The sequence below is a fragment of the Globicephala melas genome, chromosome 10, assembly GCF_963455315.2.
Source record: "Globicephala melas chromosome 10, mGloMel1.2, whole genome shotgun sequence".
Classification (NCBI taxonomy): Eukaryota; Metazoa; Chordata; class Mammalia; order Artiodactyla; family Delphinidae; genus Globicephala; species Globicephala melas.
In genome coordinates, this window is record NC_083323.1 from 44,362,022 (window position 1) to 44,383,873 (window position 21,852).

General features: G+C 37.4%; 1 protein-coding gene across 1 annotated transcript in view; it reads right to left on the reverse strand.

The window, feature by feature from the left end:
- TRHDE (thyrotropin releasing hormone degrading enzyme) overlaps positions 1-21,852 on the reverse strand; it is a 405,192-nt gene that overhangs the window by 9,622 nt on the left and 373,718 nt on the right. The window contains exons 16-18 of the mRNA XM_030866254.2: positions 18,516-18,683; positions 17,838-17,978; positions 11,406-11,487 (exon numbers count right to left, since the gene is read on the reverse strand). Of these exons, the coding sequence (XP_030722114.1) occupies positions 11,406-11,487; positions 17,838-17,978; positions 18,516-18,683 (391 nt within the window). The remainder of the gene's footprint in view (positions 1-11,405; positions 11,488-17,837; positions 17,979-18,515; positions 18,684-21,852) is intronic.

A 21,852-nucleotide genomic window follows, 5' to 3' on the forward strand; every position in this document is an offset into this window, starting at 1 on the left:
AGAAAGAATGAAGGAGGAATGTCGATTCATTTAGCTAGAGAATTTGAGCTTTAATTAAAAAGTTAAAATTTTTAAATGTTTTGTCATGATTTTATGGATAGATTTTCTCTAGAGAGTCCACATACACTAGGAATGCTCAAGGATTTTATTTCAAGATTAAATACTAGCAGATTTTCTCTCTGTTTGATATGTTTTAAGAAACTGTCAACCAACCAACAATTGCAGTGCTAATAGACAAATGTGAAAAATCAACTTGCAACACAGAAGTGTTATACTGTGTAATTAGTGTGGGGTGTGATTCATCACATGGTGGGCACCACATGGAGAATATGCCAGGAGAGAAATGTCATCAAGCTTGACTCAGGGATAGGGAGATACGGGGGCAGGGGAGTCATTAAAATGGAGTTAATTATACCTTTCTGAATTCATCTAGAAATTGGTTCATGGGTAGCTTGGTTTGTTTATGACAGTATTACTTTGATTACATGATACTGATGTTTTTTTTCAAAGTTTATCCTCTACTTTCCTACAAAACCTGGTGCCCTGCAGCATTAGCAGTGGATAACTATATCTCAGAGCTATGTTCTTTATAAGACTTCAAATTCACTATGCTTTAATAACATACAAAATATTCAACGTATTATGTAACAAAGATTTATCAGTGCTATCCTTAAAACTGATCTGACACCTGACCAGATTTACACATACAAAAGAAAGAGGATGAAGGGAAAGACTAGAATTTATTGAAACCTTCAATATTCTAGGCACTGTGCCACACACGTATACCTGTGACATGTACACATAGATAAAAAGGAAGTCTAATGAAAGCATTTGAATCATATTTTTAAACTTAACTGACTCATCCAGTGATTCATTTGTATTTATATATTTATGTTCAGATTCATTCAATCTATATTCCTAAAGCAACAAATAGTACATTTTGATCTATATTTTGAATTTTGCATTTTAATTTATTACAAAAATATGTACATTACAGTGTACATTTGTAATTACATCTGTGTATTACAGTGGCGTTATTTACATAATATAGGTCAATCAGGAAAACAAATTACATCTACTTCTTTTATTTTTTATTATTATTTTATTTTATTTTATTTTATTTTTAACATCTTTATTGGAGTATAATTGCTTTACAATGGTATGTTAGTTTCTGCTTCACAACAAAATGGGTCAGTTATATATATACATATGTTCCCATATCTCTTCCCTCTTGCATCTCCCTCCCTCCCACCCTCCCTATCCCACCCCTCCAGGCGGTCACAAAGCACCGAGCTGATCTCCCTGTGCTATGCGGGTGCTTCCCACTAGCTATCTACCTTATGTTTGGTAGTGTATATATGTCCATGCCTCTCTCTCGCTTTGTCACCGTTTACCCTTCCCCCTCCCCATAGCCTCAAGTCCATTCTCTAGTAAGTCTGTGTCTTTATTCCTGTTTCACCCCTAGGTTTTTCATGACATTTTTTTTCTTAAATTCCATATATATGTGTTAGCATACGGTATTTGTCTCTCTTTCTGACTTCACTCTGTATGACAGACTCTAGGTCTATCCACCTCATTACAAATAGCTCAATTTTGTTTCTTTTTATGGCTGAGTAATATTCCATTGTATATATGTGCCACATCTTCTTTATCCATTCATCGGATGATGGGCACTTAGGTTGTTTCCATCTCTGGGCTATTGTAAACAGAGCTGCAATGAACATTTTGGTCCATGACTCTTTTTGATTTTCTCAGGGTATATGCCCAGTAGTGGGATTGCTGGGTCATATGGTAGTTCTATTTGTAGTTTTTTAAGGAACCTCCATACTGTTCTCCACAGTGGCTGTATCAATTTACATTCCCACCAACAGTGTAAGAGGGTTCCCTTTTCTCCACACCATCTCCAGCATTTATTGTTTGTAGATTTTTTGACGATGGCCATTCTGACCGGTGTGAGATGATATCTCATTGTAGTTTTGATTTGCATTTCTCTAATGATTAGTGATGTTGAGCATTCTTTCATGTGTTTGTTGGCACTCTGTATATCTTCTTTGGAGAAATGTCTATTTAGGTCTTCTGCCCATTTTTGGATTGGGTTGTTTGTTTTTTTGTTATTAAGCTGTATGAGCTGCTTATAAATTTTGGAGATTAATCCTTTGTCAGTTGCTTCATTTGCAAATATTTTCTCCCATTCTGAGGGTTGTCTTTTGGTCTTCTTTATGGTTTCCTTTGCTGCGCAAAAGCTTTTAAGTTTCATTAGGTCCCATTTGTTTACTTTTGTTTTTATTTCCATTTCTCTAGGAGATGGGTCAAAAAGGACCTTGCTGTGATTTATGTCATAGAGTGTCCTGCCTATGTTTTCCTCTAAGAGTTTGATAGTTTCTGGCCTTACATTTAGGTCTTTAATCCATTTCCAGCTTATTTTTGCGTATGGTGTTAGGGAGTGATCTGATCTCATACTTTTACATGTAGCTGTCCAGTTTCCCCAGCACCACTTATTGAAGAGGCTGTCCTTTCTCCACTGTACATTCCTGCCTCCTTTGTCAAAGATAAGGTGACCATATGTGCGTGGGTTTATCTCTGGGCTTTCTATCCTGTTCCATTGATCTATATTTCTGTTTTTGTGCCAGTACCATACTGTCTTGATTACTGTAGCTTTGTAGTATAGTTTGAAGTCAGGAAGCCTGATTCCTCCAGCTCCGTTTTTCGTTTTCAAGATTGCTTTGGCTATTTGGGGTCTTTTGTGTTTCCATACAAACTGAAATTTTTTGTTCTAGTTCTGTGAAAAATGCCAGTGGTAGTTTGATAGGGATTGCATTGAATCTGTAGATTGCTTTGGGTAGTAGAGTCATTTTCACAATGTTGATTCTTCCAATCCAAGAACATGGTATATCTCTCCATCTATTTGTATCATCTTTTATTTCTTTCATAAGTGTCTTATAATTTTCTGCATACAAGTCTTTTGTCTCCTTAGGTAGGTTTATTCCTAGATATTTTATTCTTTTTGTTGCAATGGTAAATGGGAGTGTTTTCTTGATTTCACTTTCAGATTTTTCATCCTTAGTGTATAGGAATGCCAGAGATTTCTGTGCATTAATTTTGTATCCTGCTACTTTACCAAATTCATTGATTAGCTCTAGTAGTTTTCTGGTAGCATCTTTAGGATTCTCTATGTATAGTATCATGTCATCTGCAAACAGTGACAGCTTTACTTCTTCTTTTCCAATTTGGATTCCTTTTATTTCCTTTTCTTCTCTGATTGTTGTGGCTAAAACTTCCAAAACTATGTTGAATAAGAGTGGTGAGAGTGGGCAACCTTGTCTTGTTCCTGATCTTAGTGGAAATGCTTTCAGTTTTTCACCATTGAGGACGATGTTCGCTGTGGGTTTGTCATATATGGCCTTTATTATGTTGAGGAAAGTTCCCTCTATGCCTACTTTCTGCAGGGTTTTTATCGTAAATGGGTGTTGAATTTTGTCAAAAGCTTTCTCTGCATCTATTGAGATGATCATATGGTTTTCTCCTTCAATTTGTTAATATGGTGTATCACGTTGATTGATTTGCATATATTGAAGAATCCTTGCATTCCTGGAATAAACCCCACTTGATCATGGTGTATGATCCGTTTAATGTGCTGTTGGATTCTGTTTGCTAGTATTTTGTTGAAGATTTTTGCATCTATGTTCATCAGTGATATTGGCCTGTAGTTTTCTTTCTTTGTGACATCCTTGTCTGGTTTTGGTATCAAGGTGATGGTGGCCTCGTAGAATGAGTTGGGGAGTGTTCCTCCCTCTGCTATATTTTGGAAGAGTTTGAGAAGGATAGGTGTTAGCTCTTCTCTAAATGTTTGATAGAATTCGCCTGTAAAGCCATCTGGTCCTGGGCTTTTGTTTGTTGGAAGACTTTTAATCACAGTTTCAATTTCAGTGCTTGTGATTGGTCTGTTCATATTTTCTATTTCTTCCTGATTCAGTCTTGGCAGGTTGTGCCTTTCTAAGAATGTGTCCATTTCTTCCAGGTTGTCCATTTTATTGGCATAGAGTTGCTTGTAGTAATCTCTCATGATCTTTTGTATTTCTGCAGTGTCAGTTGTTACTTCTCCTTCTTCATTTCTAATTCTATTGATTTGAGTCTTGTCCCTTTTTTTCTTGATGAGTCTGGCTAATGGTTTATCAATTTTGTTTATCGTTTCAAAGAACCAGCTTTTAGTTTTATTGATCTTTGCTATCGTTTCCTTCATTTCTTTTTCATTTATTTCTGATCTGATTTTTATGATTTCTTTCCTTCTGCTAACTTTGGGGTTTTTTTGTTCTTCTTTCTCTAATTGCTTTAGGTGCAAGGTTAGGTTGTTTATTCGAGATGTTCCCTGTTTCTTAAGGTAGGATTGTATTGCTATAAACTTCCCTCCTAGAACTGCTTTTGATGCATCCCATAGATTTTGAGTCGCCGTGTCTCCATTGTCATTTGTTTCTAGGTATTTTTTTATTTCCCCTTTGATTTCTTCAGTGATCACTTCGTTATTAAGTAGTGTATTGTTTAGCCTCCATGTGTTTGTATTTTTTACAGATCTTTTCCTGTAATTGATATCTAGTCTCATAGTGTTGTGGTCGGAAAAGATACTTGATACAATTTCAATTTTCTTAAATTTACCAAGGCTTGATTTGTGACCCAAGATATGATCTATCCTGGAGAATGTTCCATGAGCACTTGAGAAAAATGTGTATTCTGTTGTTTTTGGATGGAATGTCCTATAACTATCAATTAAGTCCATCTTGTTTAATGTATCATTTAAAGCTTGTGTTTCCTTATTTATTTTCATTTTGGATGATCTGTCCATTGGTGAAAGTGGGGTGTTAAAGTCCCCTACTATGAATGTGTTACTGTTGATTTCCCCTTGTATGGCTGTTAGTATTTGCCTTATGTATTGAGGTGCTCCTATGTTGGGTGCATAAATATTTACAATTGTTATATCTTCTTCTTGGATCGATCCCTTGATCATTATATAGTGTCCTTCTTTGTCTCTTCTAATAGTCTCTGTTTTAAAGTCTATTTTGTCTGATATGAGAATGGCTACTCCAGCTTTCTTTTGGTTTCCATTTGCATGAAATACCTTTTTCTATCCCCTTACTTTCAGTCTGTATGTGTCTCTAGGTCTGAAGTGGGTCTCTTGTAGACAGCAAATATATGCATCTTGTTTTTGTATCCATTCAGCCAATCTGTGTCTTTTGGTGGGAGCATTTAGTCCATTTAAATTTAAGATAATTATCGATATGTGTGTTCCCATTCCCATTTTCTTAATTGTTTTGGGTTCGTTATTGTAGGTCTTTTCCTTCTCTTGTGTTTCTTGCCTAGAGAAGTTCCTTTAGCAGTTGTTGTAGAGCTGGTTTGGTGGTGCTGAACTCCCTCAGCTTTTGCTTGTCTGTAAAGGTTTTAATGTCTCCATCAAATCTGAATGAGATCCTTGCTGGGCAGAGTAATCTTGGTTGCAGGTTTTTCTCCTTCAACACTTTCAATATGTCCTGCCAGTCCTTTCTGGCTTGCAGAGTTTCTGCTGAAAGATCAGCTGTTAACCTTATGGGGATTCCCTTGTGTGTTATTTGTTGTTTTCCCCTTGCTGCTTTTAATATGTTTTCTTTGTATTTAATTTTTGACAGTTTGATTAATATGTGTCTTGGCGTATTTCTCCTTGCATTTATCCTGTATGGGACTCTCTGTGCTTCCTGGACTTGATTATTTCCCTTCCCATATTAGGGAAGTTTTCATCTATAATCTCTTCAAATATTTTCTCAGTCCCTTTCTTTTTCTCTTCTTCTTCTGGAACCCCTATAATTCGAATGTTGGTGTGTTTACTGTTGTCCCAGAGGTCTCTGAGACTGTCCTCAGTTCTTTTCATTCTTTTTTCTTTATTCTGCTCTACAGTAGTTATTTCCACTATTTTATCTTCCAGGTCACGTATCCGTTCTTCTGCCTCAGTTATTCTGCTATTGATCCCATCTAGAGTATTTTTCATTTCATTTATTGTGTTGTTCATCATTGTTTGTTTCATCTTTAGTTCTTCTAGGTCCTTGTTAACTGATTCTTGCATTTTGTCTATTCTAGTTCCAAGATTTTGGATCATCTTTACTATCATTATTCTGAATTCTTTTTCAGGTAGACTGCCTATTTCCTCTTCATTTGTTAGGTCTGGTGGGTTTTTATCTTGCTCCTTCATCTGCTGTGTGTTTTTCTGTCTTTTCATTTTGCTTATCTTACTGTGTTTGGGAGTCTCCTTTTTGCAGGCTGAAGGTTCGTAGTTCCTGTTGTTTTTTGTGTCTGTCCCCAGTGTCTAAGGTTGGTTCAGTGGGTTGTGTAGGCTTCCCGGTGGAGGGTACTAGTGCCTGTGTTCTGGTGGATGAGGCTGGATCTTGTCTTTCTGGTGGGTAGGTCCACGTCTGGTTGTGTGTTTTGGGGTGTCTGTAGACTTATTATGATTTTGGGCAGCCTCTCTGCTAATGGGTGGGGTTGTGTTCCTGTCTTGCTAGTTGTTTGGCATAGGATGTCCAGCACTGTAGCTTGCTGGTCGTTGAGTGAAGCTGGGTGCTGGTGTTGAGATGGAGATCTCTGGGAGATTTTCGCCGTTTGATATTATGTGCAGCTGGGAGGCCTCCTGTGGACCAGTGTCCTGAAGTTGGCTCTCCCACCTCAGAGGCACAGCACTAATTCCTGGCTGCAGCACCAAGAGCCTTTCATCCACACTGCTCCTTAATTTGGGATGATTCGTTGTCTATTCATGTATTCCACAGATGCAGGGTACATCAAGTTGATTGTGGAGCTTTAATCCGCTGCTTCTGAGGCTGCTGGGAGAGATTTCCCTTTCTCTTCTTTGTTCTCACAGCTCCCAGGGGCTCAGCTTTGGATTTGGCCCCGCCTGTGCGTGTAGGTTGCCGGAGGGCGTCTGTTCTTTGCTCAGACAGGACGGGGTTAAAGGAGCCGCTGATTCGGAGGCTCTGGCTCACTCAGGCCCGGGGGAGGGAGGGTCACGGAGTGCGGGGCGGGCCTGCGGCGGCAGAGGCCGGCCTGACGTTGCTAGCCTGAGGCGCGCCGTGCGTTCTCCCGGGGGAGTTGTCCCTGGATCCCGGGACCCTGGCAGTAGCGGGCTGCACAGGCTCCCTGGAAGGGGGTGTGGAGAGTGACCTGTGTTCGCACACAGGCTTCTTGGTGGCGGCAGCAGCGGCCTTAGCGTCTCATGTCTGTCTCTGGGCTCCGCACTTTAGCCGTGGCTCGTGCCCGTCTCTGGAGCTCTCTTAAGCAGCGTTCTTAATGCCCTCTCCTCGTGCACCAGGAAACAAAGAGGGAAGAAAAAGTGTCTTGCCTCTTCGGCAGGTCCAGACTTTTCCCTGGACTCCCTCCCGGCTAGCCGCAGTGCACTAACGCCCTCCAGGCTGTGTTCATGCCGCCAACCTCAGTCCTCTCCCGGCTCTCTCCGCTTTGCCCTCCGCACCCGTTGCTGTGCTCTCCTCCACGGCTCCGAAGCTCCCCCACTCTGCCACCCGCAGTCTCCGCCCGCGAAGGGGCTTCCTAGTGTGTGGACATTTTTCCTCCTTCACAGCTCCCTCCCACTGGTGCAGGTCCTGTCCCTATCCTTTTGTCTCTGCTTATTTTTTTCTTTTGCCCTAACCAGGTACGTGGGGGGTTCCTTGCCTTTTGGGAGGTCTGAGGTCTTCTGCCAGCGTTCAGTAGGTGTTCTGTAGGAGTTGTTCCACGCGTAGATGTATTTCTGGTGTATCTGTGGGGAGGAAGGTGATCTCCGAGTCTTACTCTTCCGCCATCTTCCCGGAAGTCTGCCACGTCTACTTCTTTTAAACTATGTTCCACATTGTTACATATTTTCCTAGGCAGTCACTGAATGAATATGCCGGATAGTGATAAATGACCCTTTGGCAACTTTGACTCTGTGGAGTGTGCTCTTGGCCTTTTGACCTTTTGACGAGGTAGAAAGCCAGCCTGAACACATGAAGTAAAACTCTTAAGTCTTCCTCAAAGGCAAACTATGGGATTGACTATGAATGTGTTAAGATAGTAGGTCAGATAATCCTGCAAGGGAACTCTCAGTAGAAAATGTAACTGGGGGTTCTCTAGGGATTCTTTCCTTAAATCACTATTTAAGTGCACTAAATACTTCGTTGTGAGCTCACGGAGCTTGGGGTGACTCACATACATCTTACGAGTAGCTTATTCATCAGAACACGAGTGGCTCACTTTCCATAGTTGTCATAAATTGATCTTACGTCTCACACTCCTCCACAACTCTTCTGGCGAACCTGTGGTCAGAGCAGCCATCTGACTGGTCCTGGGGCAGGGTCCCAGCACCTTCCAGACCCCTGCCTCACTTTAGAGGCATGGGGTAGATGGAAGGCATTTGGCATTCCAGCCTGCTTATTTTGGCAGCTCTTTGGTAGATGTTCTGCTGCTATTAGTTTTCATTATTGTGCTTCCTAAATATTTATGCCATCTTATGCTTTTATTTGAAAATGTTGCAAGTTTAGACATTTTTATAAAATAACATTTAGTAAGATGTCAGAGTTGCTTGTGTTCCCTGTTCTCCTTAGCAGAAAATTTCTAGACATGTTTGTTAATTTCTCTATTAAAAATATTTTAGTATTTAATACTCTTGATTTAGGGTACTCTAGACCTTAAACATCACAAAATAATTTGTAAAGTGCAGCACACAATATACTCTTAGTAACTATATAAATGAATTGAATTAGCTATTGCCCGATTATGAGGTTTATATTTTCAGCATTAGAACTGTAAATGGGATGTCTGTAACGCACAGGATCTATGCTCTTTTACAACAGTGTTGTATATAAGGTTCAAGAGGCCAAAATAATGAGTGCTGAAGAGGATTGCTGAACGGGCATTAGTATGGAAAAATGGCAAGGGCCTCTGAGGTTCCATGAGGTTGTACTTCCATTCGTTTAAAATTAAGGAGGTGATGTACTGTTTCATGGAGAAATATTGTTCAAATTGCTAGAGCTATGTAATTAGAAGGAAATTGCCAGTTTTAGGTACTAGAATGTAGTTTTGGGGAAGGGACCATAGAACAATGTAAGTGTCTCTGCTGAATGCCCCTAAAGTTGATGGGGGATCATTACAATCTCAAATTAGTTTTCAGAATTCATAAAGATGCCAATTCACTTCTGATCTATAAACTTTTGAATATAAGAATATGCTATATCCAAAGGGAGCGTATTGGTTTTTCTGCTTACGAGGCTCATTGGTTATGGGAAAATGAGACTGAAACTTCCTCAGTTCCTTTATATTTATGGAAGGGGGTTATCAGCAATACAAATTAACCCCCCTCCCACCCAACAATAGTGGGCCACAATCCTACAGTCAATGATTAGGTAATAAAAGTATGGAAAAGCCTCAGGCAGCAGTTGGTAAACTGGAAAGTCAGTGCAAGCATCTGTGTCATGAAGGGATTCATCACTCAGGCTACAGAGAGCCTGTATTGTGAAGTTAGCTGCTTTGCAGATAATGGAATAAAAGCCACAGTTGAGTTTCAGTTTTCAAATGGCACCTTTCATTATAGGGGTATCTTGGAACATTTCAAAGGGCAATTAAGTGTAAAAACTTAAATATGTAAGTGAAATATGTAAAGCAAAATGGCCATCATATGATAAAATCAATTTAAATGTCCATTTAACAGATGTTTTTCCATGAGCTGGGTATTATACTGAAGCAAGGAAGACATGAAAGACAGAGTTAGAGAACAGAAGAGGGAGAGAGAACAGGAGAGAGGCAAGGGGAGAGGAAGATGGCAGAAGGAAGGGAGCTAAAAGGGGAAGGGGAGAGAGGAGGAGAGGAGAGATCTTTCACTTCTGAGTTCACTTCAATGACTGCACAGGTTGTCACTAAACGAGTCTTTCATTCCGATTATTGAATGTAAAATCAAAGAATTAAAACTACTTCATTTAAATACATAAACTCATTACCTTAATTGTTCTTTCTTTCTCTTTCCTATGGATATGAAAGAATTCCTTCCCTTTTAGCGTCCTTTATTAAAAATAAAAAAATATAGTAAAGGGCTTCCCTGGTGGCACAGTGGTTGAGAGTCTGCCTGCTGATGCAGGGGACCCGGGGCGGCTGGCCCCATGAGCCATGGCCGCTGAGCCTGTGCATCCGGAGCCTGTGCTCCGCAATGGGAGAGGCCACAACAGTGAGAGGCCCGCATACCACAAAAAATAAATAAATAAATATAGTAAAACATGTGCTAGGGCTTTCAAATTCTTCAGCATTGGGAACACACATAGGGAAAATTGAATTTCAAATCATCAATCAGAGACTTAGCTTAGCTTAGCTCATGGTGTGAAAGAATCCAAGTGAGTGCGTGGGGGATGACCATACAAAATGGGACAATATTAGGAGATGTTAGGGTTGGTGCCAGGGTGGATGCTTCTGGGAGAATCCTGCTCAATGGGATGAGCTCTGGGTCACAGCATAGGGCATTCTGTCAGTGAAAACTGAGGAAACTGTGATTCTCAATGCCAAATCTCAGCTATATTTTATAATGGAGTTGAGCAGCAGACTAAAAAGCAATAAATGTTTGAAGCCCAACTCATTTTAATCAGTCAAATATTTTGCTCCTTCCTCCTACCTACTTATCCCACCCCCCATTTCATGCCCCTAACTATTAGAAATGTGAATTAATGGTCACAAAACTAGCTGGTTTAAATTTCCAGAGACATAAAACAGAGAAAAAAGAAAATGTTAGATACTCTGCAAACTGGACACTAGTCCTTAAAAAATAAGTTCAGTTTCATCAATGAAATTCACTTGTGATTGTATCCAGCAGAATTTTAAATGAACTATTAATATATGTTGCCAGATACACTTCCATCCAAATGTATGAATTTATTCCATTTAACAAACCAAATAGCATGAAGCATTATTACCATATCCAATTATCATTCTTTGTGTAGAACGGACCACAAAGTAATGAATCTCAACTTCTGTACCTCAATAGCAACCTTGGTCCTCTGTATCCAAATACTGAGTCATTGTGACAGGATAGTTTTTTTTGTTCCAAGGATCCCAAACTGGGTTCACAGAATCAATAGAGGGGTAGCTGATTGGATCAAATATTTCTGGAGTGTATTTGGAGTCTCCCAACTTGAGAATCATTGCATTTAAGCACCTCTCACGGGAATTTAATATTAAATACTAATATGTTAGAAATACCTTTGCAAATAATGAATGGCGTAAAGTCTTTAGCGTGTGTGTGTGTGTGTGTGTGCGCGCGCGCGCACGCGCATGCGCTTCAAAGGAATGGGTATGACTATTGGAAAGAAATGTTTGAAGTAAATGTGTAATTTCTTATGTTTATAAAAGAAAGGCATTAGAACTCATCTTAAAATATTTACCTCTTTCAGTTCACCTTCAGTATTAAGAAATTCTGTAACTCCACTGATAAGTTTGGAATTCAAAAACAATGCTTCTCCATACCTTGAAAGATTAAAAAAAGTCTTAATGTTAAAGCAGGCAGTAAATTAGGAAATACTACTATGCATATTTTTTAAGAATCCTTCTCAAGGGCTCCAAGTGACCTGTGTTGTCTTAGTGCCATTCGAGGCCACTTCCCTAGGGAGTCAGGGAGGTGCAAAGAGCTGTGGCTATGGGATGCCATCAAATGCATCCTGATTTGGCGCACAGTGTTTCAAAGAGGTCTAAAGAGAGCCCTCCAAAATTATATTTAGGAATTACTATTATATTTCCAATAAAAAGCCAGAGAAAGAAACATTTTAAAACTTTCAATTTTTTTTTTTTTTTAGGTCACACCCCGTGGCTTGCGGGATCTTAGTTCCCTGACCAGGGATCGAACACTGCAGTGGAAGCACAGAGTTCCCAGCCACTGGACTGGCAGGGAATTCACTAAAAGTTTTAATTTTAAAGCAACCTTGATCACTGTAAGGAAGAAGGATCTTACGAAAAGAAATAGAACTGCAGGAAAAACTTGGGTATTAGCAGTAAGTCACACAGATCGTTTGGTCTGGTCAGTCAGAATTGACATCGGCATTATCCTTTTTCATTCCTAGAAACTGAGCCAAATTTCTCAAAACATCAGCATTTTCTCATGTGAGTTTTAAAATAAAACATCAAATTGTTCACTTGAATGTCATCATCTTTGTACCACAAGCATAATTACTTGACTCATGACCCAAGGCAAAGAACACTATGTATCCGTGAGTTGGAAAGATTTCTCATTTCATTTATTGTCTACTGTGTTAAAGGTACCTATCACAGGTTATCGTACTCTTTGAAATAAAAAAAAGCACACTAGACTAAATGGAGGCAGGATCAAGATGGCTGCGTAGAAAGACCCTGAACTCACCTCCTCCTATGACATGCCCATAATACAACTATATAAAGAACTTGAGAACAAATTATGTATCCATTCATGATAAAATCCCTCAACAAATTGGTATAAAGGGAACATACATAAACATAATAAAGGTCATATATGACAAGCCCACAGTTAACAGCATACTCAGTGGTGAAAAATGAAAGCATTTCCTCTAAGATCAGAAACAAGTCAAGGATGCCCATTCTCGCTACTTTTATTCAACATAGTATTGGAAGTTCTTGCCACAGCAAATAGACAAGACAAAGAAATAAAAAGAATCCAAAGTGGAAAGGAAGCAGTAAAACTTTCACTGTTTGCCGATGACATTATACTATATGGAAAACCCTAAAGACTCCACAAAAACAAACAAACAAACAAACAAAACCTATTAGGCTAAATGAATTCAATAAAGTTGCAAAAACAAAATTAATATACAGAAATCAGCTGCATTTCTATACACTAATACTGAATTATCAGAAAGAAAAGTCAAGAAAACAACTCCATTTACAACTGCATTGAAAAGAATAAAATATCTGGGAATAAATTTAACCAAGGAACATGAAAGACCAGGTACTCTGAAAACTATGAAACACTGATGAAAGAAGTTAAATGCAACATAATTAAATGGAAAGATATACAGTGCTATGTATCAGAAGAATTAATACTGTTAAAATGTGCATACTATCTAAAGCAATCTACAGATCCAGTGCAAGCCCCATCAAAATACCAAAGGCATTTTTCACAGAATTAGAACAAATAATCCTAAAATCTGTGTGGAACCACGAAAGACCTTGAATTGTCAAAGCAATCTTGAGAAAGAACAACACTAGAGGTATCACACACCCTAACCTCAAACTATACCACAAAGGTATAGTAATAAAAACATATGGTACTGGCACAAAAGCAGACACGTGGATCAGTGGAAAAGAAATAAATCCATGTACATCTGGTCAATTAATTTGTGACAAAGGCAGCAAGAATATACAATGGGGGAAAACCAGTCTCTTGAATAAATAGTATTGGAAAACTAGACAACTATATATAAAAGAATGAAAGTGGACTATGTTCTTATACCATATACAAAAATAAATTCAAAATGGATTAAAGACTTAAATCTAAGAGCTGAAACTATAAAACTCTTAGAAGAAAACATACACTCTTTGACATAAGTCCTGGCAATATTTTTTGGATCTGTCTCCTCATGCAAGGTCAACAAAAGCAAAAATAAACAAATAGGGCCACATCAAACTAAAAAGCTTTGGCACAGAAAAGGAAATCATCAACAAATGAATAGGCAATCTACTGAATGGGAGAAGATATTTGCAAATGATATGCTTGATTATGGGATAATATCCAAAATACATAAAGAACTTATAAAACTCAATATAAAAAAAACCCATTTAAAAAATGGGCAGAGGACTTGAATAGACATTCTTCCACAGAAGACATACAGATGGCCAACAGGTACAAGAAAACATGCTCAACATTGCTAATCATCAGGGAAATGCAAATCAAAACCACAATGAGATATCACTTCACACCTGTCAGAATGACTATCAACAAAAAATAAAGAAATACCAAGTGTTGGTGAGTACATGGAGAAAAGGGAACCCTCATGCACTGTTGATGGCAATTTAAATTGGTACAGCCTCTATGGAAAACAGTATGGAGGTTCCTCAAAAAAATGAGAAAACAGAACTATCATACGATCCAGCAATTCCACTCATGCGTATTTTTCCAAAGAAAACAAAAACACTAATTGGAAAAGATATAAGCCCTTGTGTTCACTGTGGCATTATTTACAATAGCCAAGAAATGGAAGCAGCCTAAGTGTCTATTAACAGATGAAAGGATAAAGAAGATGTGGCATTTATATATACAATGGGATATGACTCAGACAAAACAAACAAACAAGGAATCTTGCCATTTATAACAAGGATGACCTAGAGGATATTATGCTACCTGAAATAAGTCAGATAGAGCAAAACAAATATTGTATGTTTTCAGTTATATGTGGAATCTAAGAAAAAAAACAAATGAAAAAATATAACAAAGCAGAAACAGAGCCACAGATACAGAGAACTAGTGGTTGTCAGAGGGGAGCAGGGTGGAGTGAAGTGAAGGGGATTAAGAGGTACAAATACGAGTTATAGGGCTTCCCTGGTGGCACAGTGGTTGAGTCTGCCTGCCAATGCAGGGGATGCGGGTTTGTGCCCCGGTCTGGGAAGATCCCATATGCCGCGGAGCGGCTGGGCCTGTGAGCCATGGCCGCTGAGCCTGTGCGTCCAGAGCCTGTGCTCCGCAGCAGGAGAGGCCGCAACAGTGAGAGTTCCGCATACCGCAAGAAAAAAAAAAAAAAGAGGTACAAATACTACAAATACTATAATTTGTTATAAAACAAATAAGTCACATGGATATAATGTACAGCACAGGGAATGTCAATAATAATTTAATAACATTGTATGGTGTGTAACTTATAAAATAACATTGTATGGTGTGTAACTTATAAAATAACATTGTATGGTGTGTAACTTATAAAACTATGGAATCACTATGTTTTACACCTGAACTGTATTGTAAATGAACATTTCAATAAAAAAAAAAAAAACTAAAAGTATTCTAAAGATAAGATTATGAGTTTTTGAAAGCAGAGGTCCAGTCATCACTACAAGAGGTTTTCTAATGCTGTTCTTACCTGTGGGAACTTAAGTAATTTAGCTTCTGGAACCTCAGTTTTCTCATCTGTAAAATGAGGGGAGCTAAACTGTATGACCATCATAATTTGCTGTAATTCTAACATTGAACTATTCCATGGGAAAAGTTATATCAATAAAATAAAATAAACCAACATTAAATAATAATATAAGTAATCATTAGTGATCAATATGTGGTCACAGAAATGGCCTACTCTACAGGAATAAGAATAATTCTTCAAAGAGTGTTTTGCTTATACTTTGCTTGCAGTTATGTGAAGAAGAAAAAGGCACAATCCTTTCCTTGAAGGTAATATACTATGTAGTATTGTAAACAGATCATTCCCCATTATTGTGGCTAACTGTGGTGAAAATAAAATTATACAGCGTTCAGAGAAATTCTCTTTAGCTGTGGGGTCTTCAGAAAGGCTTCCAGGAGATGATGCCAGATAGATTAAGTATGGAGTAGTTCCAAATATCAAGGAAGAAAGTAATTTTAGGCAGAGAGCCAACATAAACAAAGGCAAGGAGGTGTGAAACAACATGGTGTATGCCGACGACTACATGCATTTGGTATTGAGTGTATAAATTGTGAGGCTGAGTATAATAGAATAAGAGGTAGAAGGGTTAGGAAGAGAGGAACTTAGATTTTCAGTGTGGCACAGAGTATTGAAGGTTTTACAGCAGGAAAATATCATTTTTGCCTTTCAGAGAGGTTCTTGGGACAAAGGGAAGAGGTATGTGTGTGAGTGTGTGTGTGAGATTGTGTGTGTGTGATTGTGTATGTGTGTGTGTGAGTGTGTGTATGTGTGTGGTGCTGGTGGTGGTAGATGTAAATATAAAGGCAGGAGACAGAAGGCTATTGTTAAGAGTACTGGCAAGAGATAAGAACCTTCACTAGGGCAGTGGTAGCAGGAAAGAGAGGAAGAATTCAAGAAACATGAAACATTTAGGAATTGTTAAATTATAAGACCTCAAGCCTAATTGTTACATATGTCAAGGGAAAGGGAGAACCATATGTAGATTTCCAGGTGCCTGGCTTGAGCAACTGGTGGATGACCATATATTTACTGAGAAAAGGAAGATAAAAGGAAAATGACGATTTACCCCAGTAGGGGATCTCAACAAGAAACTGTCTATCATATGGTGAAGCTTAGGTGAAATGCCTGAGTTAGAGATGTAGATTTGGGAATGATTCAAGCCACGAGATTTGATGGCAACTAAAACTAGGGAGAATCTGCAGGGCAGGAAGCAAGGAGAACCTTGGACAGTTTCCCTATGAACTTTCAGGTTCAAAGATCGACAGAGGAGTAGAAGATGAAGGAGACAATCCTATTTGTCAGGATAAACGCTGCCCTGTCTGTAGAAATGCTGAAGCGTCAATCTTTCTACTTTTTTTTTTTTTTTAAAGTAACAGACTTTAGTTTTAGAGCAGTTTTAGGTTTACAGAAAAATTGAGCGTAAAGTTGAGTTTCTAAATGCCTCTTCCTCCCTCTTCAGAGTTTTCCCTGTTATTAATGTTCAGTTAATAAAACAAAGAGGTCATTAGCCTGAGGTGGTTTTAATGCTGTCTCAATCTTTCTACGTTTTGATTAGAGATCATGGACTCTCAGCGAAACGAAACAGGCATATCAGGAACCAAACATTTTTTGGTAGGGACTATAAACTATATATGCATTACACTGAACTCATCTACAAAACCACTCCCTAAAGAAACTGTTTGTTTGGTAGATATCTGATACTTTTTAAAGTGAAATACTTGTTTATATATATATTAATTCCACCTTGTGTCTGACTATTCATTATACTATGTGTGTGACAGCAAAGCAAGCTCTAATCTTTCAAACATTCCAATTTCTGAGCTGAAAATACTAGGGAAAAATGTGCTTTCTAGGAATATCAGTGCTTTCTAACAATGAAATATTTATAGACAGAAATATGTTTTAATATGACATATCCATTCAAATTGAACTTATTATACAAGGTCAACCAATAAAAATGTGCTTTTAAAAAATAAAGTTTATATACCAGTTTTTAAGAGATAGAGCAGTAGGTATGTTGTCTGGGGACATTTAAGTTGGAGAGCGTGAAGCATTTACATGCTCTATGATGAATTTAATTTTAAAATACCATAGAGGTTATCAGAGTAATAAATTAACATTTATTATAATATATTTAAATACATAACGAAATATTTTCCAAAACTGAGGCTGAATTCTCAACATGAAGCAAGATAGCTCAGGAATAAATTCTACTGCAACTAGAATTATAAAGCCATTCAAATATTCCTTCTCGATATCATGGTTTTATTTCAGGTGTTTTATGATATTTATATTTTTAAAAGAATTTAAACAATTCTACAGAAGTAATTAAAGTTTTCTTGTTATAATACCATTACATATGATTCATAAATCATTTTTTTCTACAACACACTCAGGATATAGGGTTTTAATGATGATTCCTTCAACCTAAGACAGTTTGATAGATCTTCCAGGAAAGCTGCAATGCTAAACCTTTTCACTTTGCACATTTCCATATATAATTGTGGTTATCAGTCTTTAATAAATGAATAATGTTATAGAACTGTTAAATTAATTCTGAGTTTCACAAGAGTGGCAACACCCATCTTGGCTGACTACTTCAAAATCTAATTCTATTATCTGGACCTTGGTTCTACCACAAAAAGTAGGGCTTTTATCTCTCATATGTCACCTTTGATTTACTCACTCCAGTATGAATGATTGAAATCTTATTTTTACCTGGTATTTAATATCTTCCATTTATCTCTAAAAAATTTCCAGGCAAGGTCTCGGCCATGTGGATTTCGAGCTACATGGATTATCACATCAATTGCATCTTGATCCAGTACCACTTCAGAATTCAGTGATAGATTTAGAAGCCTTTAAGAATAGAATTGTGGGGAAATTTTTAGTCCAATAACAAAGGTTTCTTATAAAATTACCAAAATTACATGATTTAATTTATCACAGTCTTCAACGAATAGTCCAGTGTAAACTTTACTAAAAAAATTTTATCAATAGAACAATTTTGTTTTTATAAAAGGAGGAAGATCAAATTCATAGTATTGTAATTAATATATTAATCAAAGTCAGAACAATCTTGTGGGTGGAGAAATCATAGTTTTGGTTTGATGATGCAAACTCACTTTAAAAATTCTTTTTAATAAATGCTTCTTTTTATAACGAAATATTGTCTTACATATATATGAAAAACATATAAAATAATTAGTTAGAAACTAAGGTATACCTTTCAAATCAACAAGCTTTAGTCATATTAATATGGCAGTTTTCCTTAGCTCTAGAAAGATAAATTTTAGAGTAACTAGCATGTATTTAAGGAAATATAAACAAGTTCAGTACAGTCTGATTAACAGAGAATACTCTCATTACACGAATTTTAAAAATTAATTGACCCACCTATTTAATAAATTCCTGTCATCACTGCAAGTTAAGGCTTCCAGTAATATTTTCTTTTCAGAAACGGCCGTGGTGGAGTGGAATTTCATCCATATGAATTCCCAGACATCCTCATCTAGTAGTGAAACTCCTGTACAGTAGACGATGTCTCTAACGTTTAGTGGTATTCTAAAGAAGCAACCCATGGTGGTTTTCCGTTAATTAAAAGCTTCATAGTATTGAAAATAAAGACAGATGCTGCTCTACTAGTCAGTTTTTAAAAAGATGGTTTTGTTAATTAGATTTACCTGAAAGAGAATAATTCTATATAGTAACAATATTCAAAAATATTCCCAACTAAATGAATAAAATAATGTATTTTATTTAAAGATAGTTTTGAATGAAATTTTTTCCACTCTTGGAACTATGTAAGCAAGAATCATAAACAACAAGAACAACAAGAACATAAAGCCTTAAAAAAATAGAAACAGGGTGCCTTATATTTCCACCAACATTCATATATTTATCAATCAAAAATTTTGCTCTCAGAATTGTTAGACCCAAGAACCACGAGAAAGCACTCGAAGAGACTGACTAATCTGGATAAAACAGAAACATCTCCTAAATTCTTAGACAATTTTTTCTAAAATTATTTTTCTCAAATAGCTCTCCAAATTTTGGAACCTAGAAGATTACTAATATAGCTAATAAACAGATAAAACATAAGTAGTAAATTTTGAGAAAGTAAATGTTACAGTGGGAAACTGTTATCGATTTAATTAATCTTGGCTATTTATAAGCTGCAATTCTCATGTGTACTCCGCCGTGGCAGTTTTTTACTAAATATTGTTCTTTCACGTTTTGATATATACCCCACATTTAAAAATACTGTTTTCTTAAAGAACACTCCAATATCTTAAAAAATTAAAAATGCATTTCTGCTTTGTATAATATTTAGTAATCTACTATTAAAATTTCTCATTTATAATTTGAATGTGGTTAATAATAAGAAATGTTTTCTCTGGATAACAAGATGAAACAATCCCTTTTAAATATTTAAGACTTTGATGGTTAAAACATTGCTTTGGTTAATGGAGTATTTGGAAAACAGGAGGAAGCGTCTGAATGACTACCAATAGGATGATCTTCATCTTATTCTGTTAAGCAGCTAAGTAGGTCTACAATCAGGATACTGAAGATTGTGTATCAGGATACCAAATGTGTAGAGTTGTTAGGACTATCATACAAAATTCCCAGTTCCCAGAAATGGCTAAAAGTATATTATTCTGTCTCTTCCTACCAATAATTAAAATGTTTGGAGAATAGTTACTTTAATCTTGCTGACTGAAGCTTTTTTTCCTTTATGGTATTTGAAGGCAAGCATTTTGTTTGTTTGATTGATTTGTTTTGTTTTTGAAGGAACAAAAGGAATATAGACATCAGAAGAAACCAGAAAAGAGCTTCACTTCTTTCTCCTGTCTTCCCTCTCAGCCCTGGAATCCCTTGACGAAAGTACCCATAATAGTCTTCCCAGTGGGTGGTGAAACCTTCTTCTCCCTGCTCTGTTTATGACCAGCCTGCCACACGGCACATCTGAAATCACTAGGGAAAACATTGCCACCATATGTTGAAGGGTCTGTCAGTCCTGATAGATACAACATAATATTACAAAAATGCATCCATCTTTACTAACTGCAATAAGTTAAAAGTTTAAAATCTTCCTTTAAATCAAGAGCTAGAAAAGAGGATGATTTTTTTCCCTCCAAATATTACAGGCTACAGGGCACAACACTGTATTATTATTGTCATGATTTTGGCCAAGAGATCACTATAAAAATTTGCAAAAACTAACAAGAAAATGTTTACTTAAATCATCAAATCATAGATCAATGCATATTAGACCTAATAGTAAACAGCTTACGTTCAAAAAAAATTCCTTAAGCAATTAATATACCAAAGAGTTCAGGGATAGAGCCCACTGAATGAGGTTTGTTACTGTGTATGAAACCAGTCTCAATATCAAGCAGAAAGACATATGGAAATATAGAAAAGGCAAAAAAAGAAAGAAGAAAAAGGAAAAAGAAAAAGGCAGATATTAAACTATGTTCCTTAGAAATAACTTGTGTCATATACGATAGTCATTAGCAACAATCCATATTTTTGCAGTTCAGTGGTTGCTCCTGGCTGATGCTGAACTGTGTAAAATGCATACACAAATGAATAAATGGGTTGGTCAGTGCAGAGTCCTGGACACCGGCTAAAGGGGCATCAGAGGTAGAAAATACCACTTTTGCACAATACTACATTCCAGGTTACCTGTCTTATTTTATTTCGTCTATACGATAATATCATGATATCTGTATTATAAACTTCATTTTGCAGGAGAGGAAACTGTTCTGAGAGAGGATATTTTGCACTATAACAACAATATAGTAAGTTGAGAATCAGGATGGGCTATACCTGAATGTCTTTCCTATTTCTATCAGCTTAGACATAGCTAATGATGATGAACATAAGATATTAAGATTTCTGTTAGTAGTAATCATCAGTAATTATCACTGAATGCTGATTTTTGTTGTTCCATAAAACGCTATCTTATAGAAAGTAAGAACAACTAAACCCTGGATCTAACTAGTAGGCTGCAGAGTAATACCAGTGCATCCAATCTATAATTCCCTTAGTGCTGAACTGGCCACAGATGTCACTTCTACCTTCTGTTTTTCATTACTTTTTTTTAAGTCCATAGTTTAATCAGTCATCTTTTTTTTTTTTTTTTTGCGGTACGCGGGCCTCTCACGGTTGTGGCCTCTCCCGTTGCGGAGCACAGGCTCCGGACGCGCAGGCTCAGCGGCCATGGCTCACGGGCCCAGCCGCTCCGCGGCATGTGGGATCTTCCCGGACCGGGGCACGAACCCGTGTCCCCTGCATCGGCAGGCGGACTCTCAACCACTGCGCCACCAGGGAAGCCCCCAGTCATCTTTGATAAATATTCAACGGTGGCAAGAATGGTTTTCCAACAATAAGCTTCCGTTCTGTTCACCAGAATCAAAATAACACTTGTTAAAACACAGCCTCTGGCTGACTTAAAGGACATAGGCTGGGGGTGTATTTAAGGAGCTGCTGTGTAGCAAGCTGATCATATACAGAGCAAGGAGAAGAAATCTTGAAAGGGCACCCAGCAATGAAGTGCTGGATGAAATGGCAGACAGACCATCCTGAAGGAATCTAACAAAAGTCCTGGGCAAAGGAGGCTTTTGAAAGCAAAGCTGCCCAGAATAGGGGCAAATTCTGTTTTTGAACCGGCAGCCTCAAACAAGAGAAAGACCACATAATTTGGATGTGCTCTGGAAGAAACTGC